At 29.3% G+C, this 23,848-nt stretch overlaps 2 protein-coding genes and 1 long non-coding RNA gene across 3 annotated transcripts; 1 reads left to right on the top strand and 2 right to left on the bottom strand.

Moving 5' to 3' along the window:
* The first annotated feature begins 3,096 nt into the window (after positions 1-3,096).
* Positions 3,097-6,658, top strand: LOC107887491 (putative disease resistance protein RGA3). The gene is made up of 2 exons (XM_041105671.1): positions 3,097-5,897; positions 6,027-6,658. The coding sequence occupies exon 1, from the start codon at positions 3,558-3,560 to the stop codon at positions 4,293-4,295; it is 738 nt and encodes a 245-aa protein (XP_040961605.1). The 5' UTR covers positions 3,097-3,557; the 3' UTR covers positions 4,296-5,897; positions 6,027-6,658.
* Positions 6,659-8,185: 1,527 nt separating this feature from the next.
* Positions 8,186-12,418, bottom strand: LOC107963687 (homeobox protein HD1). The gene is made up of 5 exons (XM_016900114.2): positions 11,580-12,418; positions 11,343-11,463; positions 8,946-9,136; positions 8,657-8,788; positions 8,186-8,567 (listed from the first exon to the last, which is right to left on the bottom strand). Exons 1-5 carry the CDS (start codon positions 11,892-11,894, stop codon positions 8,427-8,429), a joined length of 900 nt encoding a protein of 299 aa, XP_016755603.1. The 5' UTR covers positions 11,895-12,418; the 3' UTR covers positions 8,186-8,426.
* Positions 12,419-22,486: 10,068 nt separating this feature from the next.
* LOC107887961 (uncharacterized) lies at positions 22,487-23,820 on the bottom strand. Its single transcript, XR_001681221.2, has 2 exons — positions 23,749-23,820; positions 22,487-22,924 (listed from the first exon to the last, which is right to left on the bottom strand). It is a non-coding gene; the product is annotated as an uncharacterized lncRNA (long non-coding RNA).
* Between the last annotated feature and the right edge of the window lie 28 nt (positions 23,821-23,848).

Below are 23,848 nucleotides of genomic sequence, written 5' to 3'. Positions count from 1 at the left end.
TTTTTTTTCTTTGGATTTTGGGCTATATAAAAGCCCTATGGTCATTGTAAACGGGGGAGGATTTTGATGTTTTTTTTTTGGAGATTTCAAAGGGAAGAATCGGTTGTATTTTGGGAGGACCCCTTTTTTTTTTCCTCTTCTCTCTTTCAATTTCTTAACCAAAAGCAAACAATTGATATCCGAAATACTACAATCTTAACATCAAAAGGCAGAGATTCGAACACCCAAAAATCAGTAAATCAACAAGTCAAAAATCAGAACCGGAAACCTAAGGTGGTTGTGAATCTATTCTTGTTTTGTCTTTTGTTCTATTTTCCCATATATATATACTAAAAAAATATAAAAATAACAATATAATATAAACATAAAAAAATAAAAAAAATATTTTTTTTACATGCGGTGGCCGGCGCCGGCGCCGGCGAGCCTCCGGTGGCCGTCCGGTGACCGGCCCCCCTGGCCGGATTTTCCTTCCCCTCTCCCTTCTCTCTCCCTTCTCTCTTCCCTCTCTCTTCTTTTTTTTCTTTCCCTCTCCCCAAATGATTTTTTTGGTTAGTTTAGGCCTTATATAGCCCTCCAAAACGACGTCGTTTTTTCATTTGAATGGGATATTTATGCGCGCAGTCCTTCCGCTTTTTCAGGGTTTTGCAATTAAGTCATTTTTCTTTTTTCCAATTTGGCCCCATAATTTCTCGCGCTTTTTGATTTAGTCCCCGCTAATGTGCTGCGTTTTAATGGAATGGAATAATTGTTGTTTCGGTCCCCCTATGTTTTGTGCGCGCTCAAATAAGCCCATTTCTCTTCATTTCCTTTCACATTTGCCCCACAACTTTGTTTTTAATTCAATTTTAGTCCTTTTTTTCGTTTATTTTTATATCTTTATTAAATATCCTTGTTATTTTTATATTATTAGTATTATTAGTATTAGTATTATTATTATGTATTAGTATATATTTTTATTATGTACGTGTATACATATATATATTTTCATATTTAATATTTTTATTTCATTTTTATTCTAATATTTATTAATCTTATGTTTGTTTCTTTTATATTCCAATGTTATCATTATTATTATTATTATTATTTTTATTAGTTTATGCTTTGTTATATATTTATATATTTATAATACGTATATATACTTGACATATTTGTATATACCTCGGTAATATTATTACTAGTTTTTAATATACGCATATATTACCTAAATATTTTAGTATTATGTATATTCTTCATGTATTATATATGTGTCCTTAATACTATACTTTATTTGTGTCATGTTTTTTTATGTCGTATTATTATATTTTAATATTATATTATATAATTATATATACATATATCTTTTATATATATGATCATTGTATATATTTTAATATTATTAGTTATATTTTACACTATTATATATATTTTTCTAATATTATATTGTATATACTGTTGTTTATATATATATGTGTATGTATTTATGTAGTGTAGAAAATAGTTTTATTATCATTCTTATCATTTCTAAGGTATGCATATACTATATATGTTCTATGTATGTTATATGGATTCTTAATATCGCTAAATATATATGTCATCATCTTATATATTATTTATATTAAAATATTTTAATATTCATAATTTCAAATTGTTGATACATTTTTATAATATATTTACGTACATACTTTTCATTTATTATAAATATACTTTTTATATTTTTATATCTCATATTTTTATGTATACATAGGTATAAGCATAAATACATACATCTTAATTCATATATATGTATATATACGTACTTATACATACTTAAATATATTTTTCATATTTCATAATTCTTATATACTTACATATATTTATGCATATTTTACATCATATACATACTTATATATATTCTTTATATTCTTAAAAATGCTTTTTGTATACTTCACATATTTTATAATTCACATACATATATTTTATATTATCACAATTTGTAAATATATATAAACACATATTTACATTTTTATTTTTATAATACTTACCGATTTTTTATATATGTATATATTTATCTATGTTTTCATATTCTATAATTTATATGCGTTTCTTATTTTATGGCTAAAAATTATACATGTATATACATTTTTACATAATTGTATTTATCGTCATCATTGTTATTTGGTGTTTGTTTATTTATCCATGTACACTTGTGCTTTTTCTAAAATGTTAGTTCTATTTATTTATTTGTATGCTTTGTTTATGTAATCGCCTCGTCATTTCATTTTGCCTATTGTATTGTTGTTACTCACTTTACTTTGCTTACCTTGTCGTATTCGTTATTGTTTTGTCAAGCATTAACACCAAGCATCAAAAGGAAATTTTTCTAAATAAGGCAATATTTCGCATTTGGAAAATCGAGAAAACGTGCCCTAACGTGCTGGGTTTCGATTTCTCGTTCGACTAAATAGCCAAATATCCTCTTAAAGCTTCAAAGTGTGGTTTCATTAAACTATAAGGTGATCTTGGTTTCGATGGTTTAGAGTATCGTGTCCTAACGTGCTGGATGTGATATTCCTTCGGAATAAGAGAATCTTATATTTCAATTCACGTTATCAGAGTTTCTTTTAAGGATCGTATTTTTAAAACTCTTCAAATTTTCAATTTTCGACACTAAGACACTAATTAATCAACTAGGTACCAATTTTGGGCGTATCGAGGGTGCTAATCCTTCCTCGTGCGTAACCGACTCCCGAACTCATTTTTCTGAATTTCGTAGACCAAAATCGTTGTTTAAATAAAATTAAATCATTTATTAAAAACAACCACTTTTTGAGGTGACCCGATCACACCTCGTCAAAAAAGGATTGGTGGCGACTCCCGTTTTCATTCTTTTTTTTTAAAATCCAAGTCGACCCCGTTTTCATCAAAAAAAATGGTGTCAACAGATCATACCATCAATATATGATTCAGCTAAATCATAAATTATAAAAACTAAGAGGATTGTCATGCTCCATATTATATATATATGACTTAAATGGTAATTGTATGACTCATTATTAAAGATAATAGATATTTTTGTATAAAGTAAGCCATAATTCGTAAATAAATATCTTACTATAATTGTTTAAATGAATTAACTTAATATCGGGTTTCTTCTAATGGTAATATATTAGTTGGCATGGCCGCATTCTGGATTTGTTTAATCCAATCTTGACATTTTGGATTGTCGGCTTGTAATTTCAAGAACCAGTCATGATTCCCATAGTCGACATTATTTTTCAGTGTAAAGCTTCAAGAACTGCCCTCCTTGGCATCTAATGCCTTGGTATCCAAAAATTTTTACTGAAATTCATACCAGAAACAATTACCATGGCTCAATCCTTTGCATTCGAGATCGCCGGAAAAGTATTGGAGAAACTGGGGACTGGTACCTATGAAAGAATTAGCTTGGCATGGGGTGTTGGAGAGGAGTTTGAAAAGCTTAAGCAGACCCTAGCTGCTATCAGAGCAGTGGTCCTGGTCCCCTGGATGCTGAACAACAACAGGCTCCTAACCTTGAGCTCACTCATTGGCTGCAAAAGTTCAAAGATGCTTGCTATGAAATGGAAGATTTGATAGACGAGTTCGAGATCCAAGCGTTGAGGAGGCAAGTCCTGGAACAAGGAAGCATTGGAAGGAAGGTACGCCATTTCTTTTCTGGCTCTAACCCTTTGGCATTTCGCTTTAGGATGGGCAATAAGATAAAAAAGGCAAACGAGATGTTGAATGAGATTGCAGCTAAAACGGCCAACTTTCATCTCACTGAAAAACATGAAACTAATGTCATACATCGTGAGAGGGAAACCTCCTCCTTTGTTCAGACATCTAGTGTCATCGGTCGAGATGAAGCTAAACAACACCTAGTTAACTTCTTAAAGAATCCAGCTGATGGGGAAGATATCCCTGTCCTTCCCACAGTTAGGATCGGAGGTATTGGGAAAACTACCCTGGCCAAATTGATGTTTAACGAGGAGAGTGTGAAGTCGCATTTTGAATTGAGAATCTGGGTGTGTGTTACAGAGGATTTTGACATCAAACAACTGATGATAAAAATCATTAAATCTGCCACTGGTATGAACTGCAAGGACATGAATAAGGAGGAATTACATAAAGTTTTGCAAGATTGTTTGAATGGTAAAAGATTTTTTATGGTAATAGATGATGTCTGGAACGAGGACAAGAAGAAATGGAGTGAGCTGAAAGATTTGTTGTGTGGGGAAGCCCAAGGGAGTAGAATCATTGTCACAACTCGTAGCCGCAAAGTGGCTACAATCACAGGCACATCCCTCCATACGATTTAGAGCATCTTTATGATGAGAATTGTCTATCATTGTTTCTTAAACTTGCCTTTAAAGAAGGTGAAGAGAAACAACATGACAATCTTGTAAAAATCAGGGAAGGAATTGTTCAAAAATGCAAAGGGGTTGCTTTGGCCGTGAAGACTTTAGGCAGCCTACTCCGTTCAACTAGGGTACAACATGAGTGGGAAGTTGTGAGAGACAGTGAACTAGTGAAGTTGAAACAGGAGGAAAATGACATCTTGCCTGCTCTAAAACTAAGTTATGATCATTTGCCCTGGTATTTAAAGCAATGTTTTGCCTTTTGTTCAGTTTTTCCAAAAGATTTTGAATTCGGTCATTACCGTTTGATCCGATTGTGGATGGCAAACGGCTTTTTGCAATCGCGATACGAAAATGAAGAGCCAGAAGATATTGGGAATCGGTATTTGCAAGAGTTACAATCAAGATCTTTCTTCCAACAAGTTGAAGATGATATTATTTATTCTGCCTTTAAAATGTATGATTTAGTACATGATCTTGCATTATCAGTGGCGCAAAATGAGATGAATTCATGTAACCATTATACGACTGGGAATGTTCAACATTTATGGTTTGATCTATCAAAGCAAGATGCTTCCCAGTTACCACATAACTTGGGTTGTCTGCAGTCACTTTTCTTATTAGATGAAGAAGGCAAGGCTGATAGCGAATCTCTTATTGCAGAAGGCATCTCAGGGTCTAAACATTTGAGGGTGTTAGATTTGGCTAACTGCAGTTTAGAGCAATTGCCAAACAACATACGTTATTTAAAGCAGTTGAGATATTTGAACCTAGCCTAGAACGGAAATATAAAAAGACTTCCAAATTCCATTTGCAATTTGCAGAGTTTGCAAACACTTGACCTTTATGAATGTAGGGGAATTGAAGATTTACCAAAAGACATAAGGTATCTAAATTAGCCTTAGAAAATTAATGGTAACAACAAAACAGACACGTTTGCAAGAGAATGGAATATCGTGCTTAAGTTCTCTTCGGACTTTGGGTTTTTTTAAATGTGAAAATTTAGAAAATTTGTTTGAAGACATTCAAAACCTCACAGCCCTTCGAGAATTGTACATCGATGAATGAAACAACTTGGTTTCATTGCCACAAGGTTTAAAATACCTAACTACATTACAAACTTTGGCAATTTCAGATTGTGAAAACCTTGATCTCACTAATGGGCAGCTGGATCTTGAGAGAAAAGTAGATGGTAGTCTCCGGAAACTGGCGATTGGAGGATGCCAAAGCTGGAGTCACTACCCCAATGGATTCTTCTAGGATCCACCAAACATTGCAGCACTTGTTCATCAGCAACTTGGAGAATGTCTTGACGTTACCAACGTGGTTCCAACATTTCACATCCCTTCAAATTCTTTACGTTAGAAATTGCTCAAAGTTGTCGTCTCTACCAGAAGGAACGCATCACCTTACTGCACTTAAAATATTAATGATTGAAAGGTGTCCGAAGTTAAGCAAAAGATGCATTAAAGAAAACGGTGAAGACTGGCCTAAGATTGCTCATGTCCCTGACTTTTATTGTGAAGCCATGAAGACCTCAACAACAGATGATGAATAGATAAGGTAAGTCACCGAACAATACTCTATTTGAATCAACTTTTTAAATACTAACATTTATAAATAAAATTAGGTATCGAATACTACTTTATTTCTCATTAGTATTAAAAATTTGTATATCTATTAAAATGACAGGTCAAATTTGAAGATGTTGAAGTTGTGTTCGATGTTTTCTACATATGTTAAAGTATGCATTGTTGATTCCTAAGGTATATTTGTTTGTAATTTGATTTGTGTCAAAGACAATGATGTAATTTCGTGATGATTGGATAGACATGAGGGAAGGATGAAATGTTTCGGGTTGAAGCAAGTTCGATGTGAGAGGGGCTTCAACTAGCTTGAGATAAGGGCTATCGACAAATTGAGCTTGAATCGAATAATGCTTTGTTAGTTGAATTAATGTTAGCCAGTAACTCTTCTGCTAGTCATGTTGCAGAATGACGTGCTATTCACAAAATATTTTATAGAAATTGAAAAGTTCGGATCCGTTACATTCCCAAAACGCATAATGAAGTTGCAGGCTTTATGGCTAAACATGTTGCTCCAAGTTTCACAAGTATCTAGGTGTTCTCCATCCCTTCTTAAGCTATACCGGGTTGATTAAAAAGGATAATTTGAGTTTTGATTTATGATTTTATTGTAATCGCTTAGTGCTGTTTATTATTTACTAAAAAAGGCAATGATAATAATTAGATTTTTTATGTGTAAGTGTAATTATGCTTCTTATTTCTTTTGTTATAAATAAATAAACTCAAAATTTTTTGTTGCCACTAAAAAGTAGTTATAGGCTTGACGAACAACGAAATTTTCCATGGTATGTATGTCAACATAAAAGGGAGATAGCATTACGAATATTATTCTTGATATTAAAAAAGTTAAAATATTTTTATTTATATCATTTCCATTTTTTATATATGAATTTTGGAAAGAATTTTATTTATATAATTAGACCTGGGTCAGATTATTTGGTTCAAAGACTTGCCGAAAAAGTGAGAGAGTCTAGGTAAAAATATAGGGCCGAAAAATGGGATTAGATAAAAAACGAGGTATGTTTTATAAATGAATTGGGCCTTGGGTAAGCTTTTTTGGCTTGTGCCAGGTCCGGCTCGAATTTACAAAAAAAATAAATCTATTATTGCTTCCATTGTTTTGCTACCATTTTGCTATTATATGCTACTATTTTATTGTTATTATTTGGATATTACATAACTCTTATTTTATTTTGCTACTATTTTAGAGAAATTTGTTTAATAAGTTGCACTTATCTTATTGTTATTTAAGCATAAATATTAAATATTTTTAATTAATTTTCAATTTGTTAAGAAACATTTATTTTAATATTTTTAGTGTATTTGATGTATTATATTTTTTAAATCTGTTTTTATATAAAAATAATAATATTAAATTTTTAATACGGGCGGTTGGACCGGACTTGGGCAAAATTTTAGGCTTATTTTTTAGATTGAGTCTAAAAATTAGCCTAAATTTATGTTGAAGCCCGCTCGACCCATAATCACCTCTAGGGTAACATTTATTAGTTTTATATTGTTTTAAAATCATTGGACCAAAAATGATTTAGGGACAAAATTAAAATACATCTTTCCTAATTTTTATTCATGATAAAAATGATTTAGGGATGAGATTAAAAAAATGGTTGAAATTTGAGTATTTTTCAAAACAAACCTAAAAAATTATTTTTCACCTACACCAAAAAAATAATAGATAAATAAATAAATAAACAATTTTAAGAGAGCTTACTTTGCACAATATGAACTTCATAATTTTCAATCCTTCTCTAATGTCATTTTTATTCGAATATGACTCGATATCGTCTCTTTAAAGAACTATGACTCTAACTCTCCATTCCTTTTTATATAATTCTAATTTATTAATACTAAAAATCTCCCTTTTTGCAAGTAAATTTTTAACTAATAATTATAAATTATATTATATTTGTAATTTTCACAATTTTTTTCTATATTTTATGCATAGAGTTCTATCCATACGATGAAAAATAAAAAATAAAAAATATTCTTTATCAGTCTAAACTTATACTGATATATATATATATATATATTATAAACAGCCAGCATGATTATGTCTACGAAGAACGCAGTCGAAGAGGAAAACCAAAATTGGAAGAAAAAAGGACAATTAGAATCATATCAACATTAAGAAAATCAGATTGCATGAACCTCTGTTTTCGAGTTTAGAATCGTAACAATGGCTTGCATGGCAGCTACTATATGAAACATTAGAAATTAGAGACATGTTGAAACAAACAGAGATTCTGATAGTAAGAATGCAAGTTTACTTCGTTAGAAACTTCAATCAAAACACTTATATGAGTAAGCAACATAAAACTCATTACCATCACAACCTATATACTTGGTTTTTTTTTTTAAAGAAAAAACATCATACTTCCCAAATTCTTTTCAGCACCTTCACAAAATGTTAGCCCATAATTATTTACCCCCCCCCCCCCGCAGCTTACATGATAAGCTGTACCACCATCAACACGTTGGAACTTGATGTCTACCTTTTCCGCTTGGACTTCAAGGAGGTGACCGACTGAGAATTGCTGTGCCAATTGCGCTTCCTTTGGTTGATGAACCAGTTGTTGATTTGCTTTAGTTGCAATCCAGTTTCCTCCACAAGTTTGGCCTTGTCATCTTCCTGTATTTTGTCAACTCATTAATTTATTTAAAGGTTTTTGTTCTGGCAAAAAAAAAAATTTAATTGGAAGTTGATGTTTAGTTGGTTACAGTTGGGTATGGCCACTTTGAGTGCTGTTGCCACCAGTTCTTGAGCACTGTAGTGGTGTCACCTGGTAATTTTCCAGCCCTTCTTTTGCGTAATATTTCCTCCCTCACATCCTCAATTCTTGATTTGAAACCCTGTTCAGACATAAAAATAATCTATGTTAATTGTTGTTGGATTGATTTAATCTGATTCGAGTGATTTCGGTTTGAGTCAATTTTCGTTTTCAAAATATTTGGATTTAAATATCAAAATTTTCATATTGACTTATCTCGATAAAATAATAAAAAGCACCTGTTTGAGTTCAATCTTGAGCTCTTGACGAACCCTCTCCATTAAAGATCTTTCAGATTCTGTGGGAAGTAAGGGACCAAAACCCATTAAATCATGGCCTTCGGGCCCAGATTGATCCATGGAGAAGTCCATTTGAAGTTCATCCTCATCGTCTGACATTGTTGCACCTGTGCCTTCACCCAAGGTTACTCCTACAAAATAGGAAAAGTAATACATACAGTCAGCCAAAAATGAAAAATAAGAGATGAATTTATTTTTTTTTAATTTTTCTTTCAATTGTATTTTTAAATAAGGGAAAAAGCATCTATAAAAATAGAGGGGACTCTTGTCCCACTTCTTAAATGAGGCAATAAAAGGATTAATCTTTTTCTTTTATTTATTAAACATAGAACATGATGATAAAATTACATAGAACATGATGTCCCTATTACTAGATGACCATGACATATGATAAATTTATACTTTATTAACTCATCATACAAACATGTCATGTCATGTCATTATCCCAATCACTTAGACTACCATGATGGTATATGTATCTGTTCCACTAATGTTTTAATTTCTACAAACATCCCATGTTCTCAAACCTATGCATTAAATATCTGATTTTCATTTATAAACTTATGACGTCAGTTTTTTTTCCCAATAATTATAATTGGAAATGCAACAATTAAGGTTTTCTAAATAAATTTTAAATAATAATAATGACATACACGTGACATCATAAAATTTATAATAAAATAATTAATTTTATTCTTTAATTAATATACATGAGTTAATTTACATATTTTTTAATAAAAAATAAAATACAAGGGATTCTTTATGTTATTTTTAGCCTTCAAAATATTAATTAAGTTGTTTATGTAAACACAACATGGTAGCTTTTTAGACTTGAGTAGCCTGCAGTCATCGTCAAGGTCAACAACTGTTATTTTAGAAACGACTGTCTCAGGCTATGTATATGTATATGTTACGGCCATTAAAATGGTCTGGTTGGACCCCTATTGTCTGTCAGCATTGAAGGTGTAATCAACGCGAGGCATGACTGTCAAAAAAACTGTCTTTAATGATATCTTGAAAGCTTTTCCAAACCCTAAAAGCATCAATATACCATTACAAACTGCCTACTTTTTTTTGTAGACTTCTGACAGAATTTAGCACCAAATTGTGAAAGACACGAATATCGTTGCATTAACTTGAGCCAATGTAGCCACTTATATATGTCATTGGGACAACCATTTCCTCATTTCTAGACTCTACACCCTACTCTTTGATCTATTTACATATATAGCTTCATAATTTAAAATCATTGGTTGTATCCCAAATTCAACTTTAGTTGGGTTGATATTTTCTTTATTTTAATAATTAGTGAAAGGTGAGGTGAATTAGTTTAAGTGTGTATTATTATTTTTTATTTAAAGATTAAGAAGTAAGATTGTATTTTAAAAAATATATGTGGTAAAAAGTATCGACTCATGTAATAAAAGTGAGATTGTATTTTGTCCTATTTACTAAAAAAATGAGTAAATTAGTCTTTCTATATTAGATCAAAAAGTAAATTAGTCATTTATATTAAAAGTTTTATCTATTTCTACTGTTAAAAACTCGTATGGTTGATAAAATAACTAAATAGTGACACGATGCGTGTCATGTATATCTCATACTAATGTATAAGGACCATTTTTTAAGGAAAGAACAAATTTACTTTTTGATCTATTAGATAATAGATAAGAACTAATTTATTCATTTTCTATTAGAGATGACAAAAAGCAATATTTAGATCTTCATGCTTCTTTCAGCAAAAAAATATTGGTTCCAACCATATGATGGATATTTTCATCGTAACATTGAATTCAAGATTTAATTTTTATCGAGTCAAGAGTGTTTAAAGCTAAGCCCTCCCAGCAAGTAAGTTTTCATGAGTTCAGTTTATGTTATCATACTTAGGGGCAAAGCAACTATCACCTCGATCAATAGCTTACTGGTACATTTAGAAACTAAACTCGAAATTGTAATATGGATAAAAGCAACCCTAGATTCCAAATATGGTGATGAAACCTTAGAATCAAAGTATTGGCTATGTTGGTTGTGGTGGGAGCGAAGGTAAAATCTTCTTCCCCAAATTATAACTATTCTGCAGCCAGCCTACCTATATTTTTATGTATATAAGCTAATATTGTATGACTTTTATTTGTAGGTCCTACGGCACCCACATGTTGGTACGGACTGTTAACCTTGTAAGAAAATTAACCCAAATAATCAATCCTTATCCCTTCATGCCTTGCTACCAACCGCACCAAAACACGACATTATTGAAATCTTCATATAAACAAATAAAAAAAATCATATAATTCTATGAAGATAATTATTTTATCAAGAGAAAGAAAAGGGACAAACCAGTGAGCGCTTGTAAGTTATTTTCAATTTCACGGCAAGCCATGACAGCTTCAACGGCATGGACTCTGACATGTTGTTGAAGCTGTTCTTTGAAAGTACACAACACTATCAAATATTGTGCCTGCACCAAATATGTCAAACAACAAAAAGAAAAAGAAAAGAAAAACCCTTTTCAAAAGGACAAAAGACAAAACAAGAAAAAAAGAAAAAAATGGATTTAAAACAAGATGAACTGACCAAGAAGTTATCAAGCTCTTGTCTTTCATGTGGTGATAAAGAGTGACCTTGTTGTTGTGAAGCATAGGATCTCAAAATGTTATGCGACTCCGCTAACTGTGCATCAATCAAAGACAACTGATCAATCGGTGTAGCAACACGAAGACAAGACACATGAGCTGCTAAAAGTTGTTCATAAAGTGGATGTGTAGCTATCTCCGCCTTGAGATGACAGTTCTGGTCACCGGTAACTGACACTTCACCGCTACTTAACCCTCCAATCGTTTCACTTCCACCACCACTACTCATCATACCTAACCCACCTGGTTCTTGCATTTTTTTTTTTTTGGCTTTTACCCAACAACAACAACAAAAAAAGTGGGTTTTTTTTCTATTGAGAAAAAGAAAGGTTTTTTGATATATATATATATAAACGACCACAAGGGAAAGAAAGAAGGAAAGAAAGAAAGAACTCTTTGTGCTTGAGAGTGAAATAAATTTTTTTCTCGTTAATGGTGTAATATAGATTGGACAGTGTATTGGGATCTGAGTCACAAGACTTTCTGCACCACCCTCTTTACTGCTGCTATATGTTGCAGGGTTTTAATTTTTACTTTTACATATGCAGGGAAAGTTAAAGAAGCATGAAAAAATTTTCAATATATATGTCTGTGTGTGTAAAAAGAGAAAAGCATGGATATGGGGAGAATTTTTCAAAGCTTTTGTTTGGTTTTGAAGGTTAAAGAGAAAAGGGTTAATCAGAGAAAAAGAAAGGAGGTGTGCGAAGCTATTAGAATCATTATTGTTTGGAAGAAGAGAGCTCAGATAATAAAGCAATGGAAATTTTTGGCCATAGCCAATAGATAAAGCTGGTTCTATGTACTGACAATTTGATTTCTTTTTGTTTTTTCTCTTTTATTGTAATTTTTTTTTAAAAATGGAAAAATATTTGTTTTGGTCTTTGTTAGATCTAAAAGTTACGATTTAGTATTTATTTCATAATGAAATTGAAAAACCAAAATTATAATTTGATAAACAAAAAGCTAATTTTGGGTTTTTTATTCCTTTTACTTTTATTTCAAGATATTGTTTTATTTAAGCAAATAAGCAAGTGGGGCTTTGATTTGAGTTTGGTGAATTATGTAATTAATAATCAACCTTGAATTTTCTTTTTTCATAGGGTTGGTTGATTTGATTCAAGGTTATTAATCATAATTTTCTTCTTCTATTATACTTTATTATAAATTTTATTTTAATTATCATTAAAATTAATCATTATAACCAATAATTATCTCAAACTCACCAAAACAAATCTCAATCGATTAATGTTTAATTGAATTAAATGTATTATGATTCCTTTAAGTATTTTTACGTATCTATCTTTAAAGGATATTAATATTTTTATTTATATGATAAGATTCTTAGATAATATGACGTGGTATGTATTAATTAACACGTATTTTTTACATGTGAATTTATCTACATAATGGTACAAATCCACCCATATAAGCTCATAAAAGGATTTATTTTGGTTTTTTCTAAAATTGTAAAATGAAATTACATTATTAATTAATCATCCAACCATCCATTTAAGAAAAATAAAGTTAGTAAAATAATAATTAAAAGAAAAAAGAAGAAGAAGAAAATACAAGTGATAAACGCAACTTTTAATTAACTTCGTCTTTGTTTAGTTATTTAAGAAAGTCGGCTGAGGGTTGAGCTGTCACTTGTCACTGTTCTGCCTACTTTCTCTGGTGCTTTTCTTTTATTATTTTTACTTAATTTAGATTTAATTAATGTTTTCTCTTTGCAAATTAAATGAATATTTTATAATCTTTGAACACTGTTGTAACAATGCTTGTCCGTACAAATTTTTAGTCAGATTTATATGTTAAAATTCATATAAAAATATATTTTCTGAAAATAAAGATTAATTAAATTTAAAATTTAATGTCACCTACTTTTGGATTCAGATTTTTTTTAATTTTTTTGTTTTAAAAATTTAAGTACTAATTGTTCAATAATGTAGTTTTATTATTATTAGAATATGAGTGGACTGACCACCAGCAAGGGGTGGATAAGGATATTGACGTTTGATTGGAATCATTTCATATGTTATATGCAAAAAGGTTTATGTCAATCAAATATTTGTATTTGTTACCCAGAAATTTCAAATGTTGATGTAATTGGTAAAGGTGGAAGGTTTTGAATTTTGATTATTTATTTAGATTTATATTTGATTTAAATTTAGGATTTTATTCAATAAGAGCAGAGTTAAAAAAAAATTCGAGAGATTGAGATAAAATTAGTCAAGCTAAAAATTTGAGTTAAAAAGACTTAAAATAAATTATTAGTTTTTTAAAATAGGCCGAAATGCATTTTTTAAATTTATTTAAAATATTTAAAAAAATTAAATTGATAGTTTCAATTTTTTAAGGGTTTAAAAGTAAAAAATTTTATTTAGTTAGGGGTTCAAGACCCTGCCTACCCTTTTAGCTATGGCCTACCATCCAAAGTTATTCTGGTTTATGGTAGATTTGGGGATAAATTTTTTGAATTGATTTTAGGGTAGATTTGGATAGATAGTATATTTATCTGTAGTTAATGTAAAAATAATAGTGGCGGTAAAATTAGATATTGTGGTGTGAGACAAAAAATAAGCTAAACGCACCGCACAGAAATCTCACCGCCCATCCAAACCCAACGTTTTGTGTACAAATTTATTAATTAAGTTGGATTTGTATAAGAAAATTTCCATTAAAGCATCGTATGAAGCGTTGCAATCTTGGTGGGTTTGCTGGAGGAAGGCTTTTATGATACTCTTTAATTTTAATTAATATTTTGTAAATAAGAATATATTTGTTGAGGCGAGGTCGATGTGTCCGTATGTTTTTTGGTGGGGAATTTTGCTTTCTAATTCTTATAAAACTTGAAGAGGCGATAAGTTCATAAAGTACAAAACTCTCGTTAAATATTTTGTTGATTGCTTGATAAGGAAAATCATAGGCATTATGAGAACAATTCGTAGACTTCTTTTTTATGGTTAACATTATTTTAAATACTTTAAATAAAGTTAACATTGTTATGTAAGATAATTTTGTATAATATATGTTTCTAAAATGGTCCTTAGAGTGAAAAATTCTTATTTTCGAATGACTCAATTTATTATTGACTCAAAATTCGATTTTATTAATTCAAATTCGAAACCATTAAAACTTTGTTATATATATACAAATTTCAAAAATATGAATTATTTAATTAAAACCAAGTGAATTTAAAATATTTTGAAAAAAAATCATTTGCAATTATCCAAAATCGAGTGTCGAAATTGAATAAAAATATTTTCAAATGACCTAAATTCAAAAAATTCGATTAACAAATTCTAATATTATCTGAATCCAAAATTTTATAACCTTAATTCACTCAATCAATATTAATCTAATCCAAACTCATTTTTATCATAAAATAGAAACCGTACAAGAAAATAAGATTCCTAATTAACGATCCCTAACATATTGGCCAAATAAGATTCCTTGTGATTTCATCTTTGTTAACTTTTTTTCGTTAATTTTATCAAATAAACTCTACATAATTAAATTATATATAATATTATTAAAAAATTTTAATAAAATATATCATAATCTGACCCATCCGACTTACTCTAGTGACTTAGTATCTAACTCGAAAAACCTTCCTTAAATACATTTCCAAAATCCTTCTTTGAGATCTACTCTCCGGACAATCCATTTCTTATCTCCTTCTTCTCCACTTCCGTTGATATCATGTATCAACAAATATATTTGAGTTATTATTATAATTATCATTATTATCTTTTACAATGGACTATTCTTCATGGTGGTCGGTACTGGGTATATACGAAGCGGGAAATTTTATATATCTCCAATTGTTGGTGGTAGGCAACTTTTAGGACAATTTTAGGCATTGGGTCCTACTAATCACTTTAGGATTTTAGCAACAAAAAAAAAATAGTTGTTATTCAAGCAATAAAAACATGTAAAGTTATTGTAGCTTCCTTTGTTTACTTTTGTTATTTTGGTGGAAATGTTTGGTTTGGAAGCAAAGAAGTATATTTTTCTTTAATTATGGTTTTATTTACTAAATTTTCTTATATGAATGTTTCACAAGTAATGTCTCATTTATAGAATATTATGCAATTTTTGTACATATGATTTTCTTTTATAGCATCAATTTTCTTAAGAAAGATTAAACAAGGTGAAAATATGTTTCAAGTCCATGTACTCTTTGTAAATTTAAAATTTAGTCCATTTACTTTTTAAATTCTGAAATTCAGATCCAATTGTGAACACCTTTAAATTTTTGTGTTAAATTTAGATTAATTACAACGTCATTTTTTTTTGCTACATATCTATCGAGTGAGTAATTTTTTCTATTTCAAAATGTCACACCAGCGAGTATAATAAAAGAATTTCACGATGTTCCCAATTGAACTGAATTTAGAAATTTGAAAAGTAAAAAAAAACTAAATTACTTAAAATAAAAATTGAGAGACTAAATTCTAAATATGTAAAGAAAATAGTGACTTAAAGCATATTTTAACCATTAAATAACAACATATATTATGTATTGTTAATTGAAAAACTATCTCTTTAATTTAATAAATAAGTCTAGAGCTAAAAAATTATAGGCATAAAATACATATTTGATGATTGAATTATGCAATTTGGATCACTTTGGCCCTAGTGTTTCATTGGGGTCCATCGATATTCTATTATTTGTATTAAACTATTAATTCCCTAGAATTTAACTGATCACACGTGGGAGCATGTCTCTAACAATTTTTTTTTAATTTAAGTTAAAAATCATCTAAATCGATCCGGACCAACGAATTATTAATCTGACTAGTTCAATTACCGTCCAATTCTAAAAGCATCCCACCTATAGTATTAAGGCCTGCTTAAATTTAAGATTTATTTCACAATTCCCTTAGGATTGAAAATTGTAGTCATCAAGATCCATTTAAAAATTCCAATAAAACCCTAACCCTAAACCTCAAAAAAAAATCTCATTCTACTTATTTTATTTATCACCATAAAACCAAAAGTCCATATTACATACCCTAATTATCCTATCTATTTATCTTCTTAAAAAAAATCCTTAAAACCAAAATCCAAAAATTTACGATGGCCTACTCCTTAATGAGATTTGGAGGACATGCTACTCAATTTACAACAACAATGGATCAGAAAAGAGCATTATAGGGCCATGAAAAATAAGATTTTAAAATAACTAGACGCGTGAATCCGTGATGACTTAAAGGATGTTAGTTTCTATACTATTAGTCAAATCTGCTACTTCAACCTAATGTCGGAGTTTGTTTCTTCTCTCGTTGAAAGATGGAGGCTCGATCCCTATAATTTTGATTTTCCTGAGGCGTAACCTTGATAAAGCCGAAACATGTAGCTCTATTGATGGGTCTTCGATCAATGGAGACTCTATAACTAGAAGAAGTGGTTTTACGATTCTCGATTTACTTGTTGGATTGTCAGGTGTATGCCCCCAGAAACAAGTTAGACGTGGATGGAAAGTTGGTTAAATTTTCATGGTTAGGGAGTCAATTTCATAAACTCCGACGAGATGAAACATTTTTTAGTTGATTGGAGTTGTATTGATGCTATAAGTTTAGCATTTTAATTCATTGTATGTACCTTCCATTTTACCCAAAACTACTAAAACATACAATTGGGGTTAGCACTCTTGACATAGTTATAGAGTAGTTACAAGTCCGATCTAAAATATAAGCCTAAAGCCTTAACAATAAAGTGACTAGCGCGACTTGAACTCAAATCACAACTTGGGCGGTGAACACCCTAGCTATCAGGCCAACACACATGATTCAAAGTTTATTTTTTAAAATTATGTTATAAATTACATAATATATAAAAATAACCTAATGTAAAGTATTATAAACTTAAAATCGGTTTGACGGGGTTGAGCTCGAGCCTTGAATGTTCAAGCTCAAGCCTGACCCATATTTTAAATGGGTTTATTTTTTTGCCTAGACCCATTTTTCGAGCCTAATATTTTTGTCCAAACTCTCTCAAATTAAATGTGTAGGTCTTCAAGTCTCACCATGTGTAAGTTTTAGTCCAATTAATCAATTCATTTTCTAAATTGTTTTCAGTTATAATTTACTTGTGATGTAATAGCTTAATTATTTGATCTATCGGACCCAAACAGGCAATATAAGAGTTAAAATGATCCAAATAAAATAAAAACCAAAACAAATTCAATTATATTATTCAAAAACCATATTAATATTCATGCCAAAATACTTTTCCCATTTTCTAGAAGATGAAGCTAATCAAGAACTTAACAAATATGTTAATAGTCAAATATCGTAGCAATATATATGATTATTGCACGAAAAATTAAAAAGAAGATCATTAGAAAAGAAATAAAAATGTTAGATATAATTGAAAGAAAAATGAAAAAAAAAACCCAAGCAAAAGCAAAAGAGATAGAAGGTTAATGACGTAATTCCAAAGGAAGAAAAGAACAAAAAAAAAGAAGCATCGGCGTTGGGGGTGGTGGTGGAAGTAGAAGTGGGTTCAACGTCACAGCTGTAACTCTGTCCTATTCCCCTACCTAAGATCGTGACAGGCGACACCCAACGTCAGGGGACCACACCTCACCACACTATTCATTTATTTATGTTGTTTTTCTTTTTTACTTGTTTATTTATAGTTTGGTTAAACTGTTAAAATAGTCACTTTTATTTGTTTTAAATTATATTTTAGTCATTTATGTTTAAAATGTTAAATTTTAGTTACTTACATTATTATTTTGTTCCGAAATGATTACTTTGTTGTTAAGATCTGTTACCTCCCAAATGATAATCCTACGTGATAGATAATAAATGCTAACATGGATGTCCAGTTGGGATGAGAAAAGTTAATTTTTTTTTATAAAAACATAATACAAAATTTTACCCTAAAATTTAATCTTTTCCGGTTAAAAAAGAAGCAACAATTGAGTTTTTCTTTTTACCATAAGAGAAAAAAAGAGAAGAACATAACGATAAAGAAGAAGAAGAAGAAAATGACACACCAACATCTATACCTGCTTGCTATTGTGGTTGCCCACAATACACAAATAAACAAAAATGAAGCATGTCCGTTATCCATATACAAATACAGAAAAACATGAAAAGATTGACCGTCTTGTTGCAAAAAAAAAAAAACCATAATATATTAACCCAAAACTCAGGTAAAGACCAAAAAAATCCATTATTTACTATAATTCATGCTTGAACCCTTTATTGAATGGATCCTTTGTTCTTCCAAAATCCAACCGATTGATGAAGCATTTAATTTGATTTATATTATTTTGATTCAATAAAGATGACTATGAAAATGAATGGTTTTTTCAGTCAAAATGGAAACGAAAATTAAAACAAAAAGGAGATCAAAGGTTCTTTTTTTCAGTTAAAGGATTAATTTAATTATTACAGGAAACTAAATTAATATTTTCCTTTAATTAATTTAGAAAATTCAATTAATTAAATTAAAAAAATTATTTATTTATTTGGCTGAACATCCACGTTGGTATTTAAACCCCATTTTAACTACCACGTCAGACTGTCATTTGGGAGATAACAGATCTTAACGACAGAGTGACCATTTCGAAACAAAACGACAATATAAGTGACTAAAACATAACATTTCAAACATAAATGATTAAAATGTAACCTGAGACAAGTAAAAATGACTATTTTAAAATTTACGAATGAACCCTCAAAGTATACATATCACATTAATTAGGTCATTCCATCAAATTAGTTGTAAACTTGGTTGTTAATTTTAGATCAAATTTGATGTGTGGTATTTTTTAAATATATAGATTAAATTTTAAATACATTTGTACTTACCATATGTACAACTTAGATATGACTTGTTGAAAGTTAAAATATGCTCCAAGTCTCTATACTCTGCATGCATTTAGAATTTAGTCCTTTTATTATTATTATTTTTTTAAACATGATAACTTGCATGGCAATCCACATGTACTTCATGTTATTTTTTTAACTTTGTTATATTTTTTTGAATATTTTTATAAAATTTTAAATTATTTTGTGACGTGACAAAATAAGATAAATAGTGTTATATCAGCATAAAATATACATGGATTGATATTCAGGGTGTCGCACTAATATCATTAAAAAAATGAATGTGTTAGCTATTATATATATGATTTGATTTTTTTAAATATTAATAATCAAATTTAACTAAGAATCAAATTAAAAAAAAATTGTTTTATTATTACGCTTAAATAAAACTAATTTATTCTCCAATTACATATACGTGTATGGTTGAAAATACACATTGATTTAACTTGTCAAGATAGGAAAATCTACAGTATTATTAAAAGCAATAATGTTAATAATATTCTAAGATATCCATTGATTCTTTCCTCGTTATCTTCCTACATTGCCTGATTCTTCTCTAACATTACGATTTATACGAACCTTCAAAGTGGAAAGTCATGATTTTGAGGATAACCCACAAAAGATAAAAGTAAGATTTTTGTAAACAATTTCCAACTACCCACCTAAAATAACAATATAATATGATGCAGTTTTTCTAATTTGTCGGTGTGGCATATCGTGTCGGTTATTAGCTTTTGTTTTCGGTCATAAGTAGAAGACAAATTCAACTCTAAATCGATTGATTTTTTTAATTAAATAATTAAGGATAATCAAAAGCAATCTAAAGTAATAGCTTTAGTTTTTAAGTATGGTTGATGCAAGATTTTGTGATGGAGGTCGCGTGTGTTTTATATTCTACTGGTGTTGAAAGCCACTACAAGGGTTGCTTAAAAGTTTGAGGTGCTTTGGGAGAGGTTGGACAGAGTTTTGGTATCTTGAACATGTATATCCACTTAATGGTGGTAAGAGTCCTATTTTAAGAGTTTTAAGGATCCTTTGTTCTATGACAAGATGTCAGCAATACGTTTGGTGGAGAACTCGTTTTTTCATACAAGAACTAAACATGTGAAGGTTGATTATCACTTCATCAAAGAAAAAGTGTTGTAAAATGAGATTGAGTTGTAACATGTTAAGACCGAAGAGTAAGTTGCAGACTTATTCACAAAGAGCTTGAGTGGCAACAAGATTGAAAGTTTCTACAATCAGCTCGGTATATTGAAAATTAAGTAAATTAGTGTCAAGGGAGAGTGTTAAAAGATGTAAGCCTATACAAGGCATTTAGTTGTTTTCAAAATTTAATCAATTCAATTCAGCTTTCCTCTATGTTTTCTTTTCCCGTAATAAATCTGAACAAAATCCACACATAATAAAAACTTAAACATAAGAACCCAAATCTCAACCAAGATTCGTTAACAAAAGCTATTTCTTATATATTTTTAATTCCAAACAATGTTAAAGGCATCCTTAAGCAATAAAAAAGAAACTTTATTTTCCAAAAATAAATTTAAAAAATATAAAATTATATAAAAAAATCTCATTTTTTTAAAAATAAGAAAAAAATAGAATTATATAAAAATTCCTGAATTTAAAAACTATTTAATTTAATTTTATAAAATACATAAAACACAAAAAAAGAGATAAAATAAAAAACTTGTCAAACAAATTCAAAAAAATCTAAAAAAAATTAACAAATCAGGAAAAATATATGAAAAGTTATTTAAAATTTCCAAAAATTTTAAAGAATATTTTTCTATTAAAAATAGTATTTAAAAAGAGCAAAATTACAAAAAGAAATGCCAAAAAATTCAGAAAAATCTCAATTTCTTTTTAGAAATCAGAAAAATATGGAAAGATTTAAAATGTTTGAACGGAAATATAAAATTTAAAAAATTTTGGTTGTTTTTTTTTCTTTATTTTATGTGGAAAACTTTAAATTTGATTATTAAATTCAAAATCTTTAAAAATATATTACACTATGGGCAAAGTGAAAAAAGAATATTTTCAATATTTTAAATCTTTCCATATTTTTCTAGTTCTAAAAAAATGAGATTTTTCTGATTTTTTTACTTGTTTTGTATTTTCACACTTTCTTTTAACTTTATGTATTTTTAAACAGAAAATATATATTTTTTTAATTTCTCAAAATTTTATATAAATTTCTATATATTTTTTTCTAATTTTTTAAAAAGATTTTTTTAAATTTTTTGAAAACTTTTTGTATTTTAAAAAAAATAAAAAAAATATATTTTTTAAAATTCTTGGTTTTTTTTATATAATTCTATATTTTTTTCTTAGTTTTCATGTTTTTTAATTTATTTATGAAAAATAAAGTTTGTGTGACGTGTCACACTCTCAGCGAGTCACATCATCCTTTTTTAAGGCTGTTAACGGCCAGAAAAAATAATAACGGATTGAAAACTTTAAGTACCAAATTGATAAAACAATTTTCGACGCACTAGTGATAATTGGGTGTAACTTTGTGGGGGCAAATAGTACATTAACCCAAATAAGAAAGAGCTAAATAAGGCTCATGCCTTGAATGTTAGAGCTCAAACTCAACCTATATTTTAAATATGTCTAATTTTTTATATGAATTCAATTATTGAGCCTTATACTTTTGTCTAAATCTCTTATATTCTAAACGTATTTTTGAAATTAGATATATAAGGCAACCTTGAAAAGATCTACGAAGATTTAAAAACTTCACAAAGTGGAGTTACAAAGTTTTCATATGTGTAGGGTTAATCACTTTTTAGGGCCTAAATTTGACAACTTCTCACTTTAGGGCTTGAATTATCTTTTATTCAAGTTAGGTATTATACTTGGCAATTATTTCTGTTTGAAGTTTTTTTTGTTCAAGTTAGTCTTGAAAATCTTAAAGTTCAAGCTTCAATATAGAACAATTGTCAAGTTCAAACTCTAATATGAGAATTAAGTTAAGGGATTAACTTAAAAAAAAAAATTCAAACTCGAATGTAAAAACAATTAATTACTTAGTTCAGACTCTACAGGAACAATTGTCAATTTTAAAATTTAACTTATAGAAGAAATTCAAATCTTAACGTAAAAAATAATTAGCAAATAAGAATTAACCTTGTGTTACGTATAAATCTTCGTATACATCCTGATGAAGTCAAATAAAAGGATATGAAAGAAGGCCCAAAACCTTGGTCGGGTGATGGACACTGACAAAGTAGACAGTGACGTTTTGGGGGGAATTGACCAGAGAGAACATGCTCTACGCCTCTGTTCTTTCATTTCATCGATTTAATACCCAAATGTTGCCCCTTTGTTTCTTATGCTCAATCACCATCACCATCTCCTCTTTCCAAAATCCTTGATAACAATATATGCTTCCCTTTCCATGCCATAACTTTTCCACACTTTCACATCCAGTGATCTATTGATTAAAATATAAAATGAATCAAAATTATAAAAAAAGAAGAAGTTAAATTCTTGATATAATGACAATTGTTAATTAGTATTAAAAGTAGTAATAATATATATTGCATTTAAAAAAAAAAACATATTCGAAATTTAAAGATCATAAAAATAATAATAAACGTTAAATATAAATTATAAAACAGACATGAAAAATATAAAAAAAAAATAAGTTTTCAGAATTAGATTGTAGTCGAACCAGTTAGGCCACTAATTCGTTGACCAACCGATTTAATTGAATAAATCATTAGAAATTCATGAAAAATAAAAATATATTTAAATAAAAAAATCTAGTTCAACCGGTTCGTATCAATTTATAAATCATTGGTCTAATACCTTCTTTCGAACCAATACTTTAACTAATTCTTAATCCAATTGACAGGAACAGTAAAATTTAAACAACATAAAACAACCTACCTTATAAGCTATTAGTTAATGTTTAAGATTAAATTGAATATCTAATTAAGATATACATAATTTACCCAACTATTGCTTTTACAAACACAACAAACGCCTCATTGGCATAACTCTCTTTTTTTTTTCCTTAAATTTTAATACACCAAAAATAAAATGGAACAAGTTAATGCTAGACTGCTAGTCCTATAAGAAATAACAAGCCCATTGGAAGTCACACCAACTATTCTATGTGTTTGAAGTATGGGGCTTCCACTGTTTCTGGAACCCATTTTTCAATGACCACCTTGGTCTAGATTCAGCCCTCTCTAGCCCATATCTCTAATGCACCAAGCTAGAGCTGGGGTCTGATGTAGGACCGTAGGTTACCTGTTGGATTGGATGGTCTATTTAATTTCCCTGTTCATTTTAGTACAAATGAGAATCATTCCAAGAGGGCAGGGCGTGCCTTTACTTACCACATGGGAGG

Source organism: Gossypium hirsutum, chromosome A03, assembly GCF_007990345.1.
Source record: "Gossypium hirsutum isolate 1008001.06 chromosome A03, Gossypium_hirsutum_v2.1, whole genome shotgun sequence".
NCBI lineage: Eukaryota > Viridiplantae > Streptophyta > Magnoliopsida > Malvales > Malvaceae > Gossypium > Gossypium hirsutum.
Note: the sequence above shows the minus strand (reverse complement) of the source record. Positions and strands in the feature narration are given on the sequence as shown.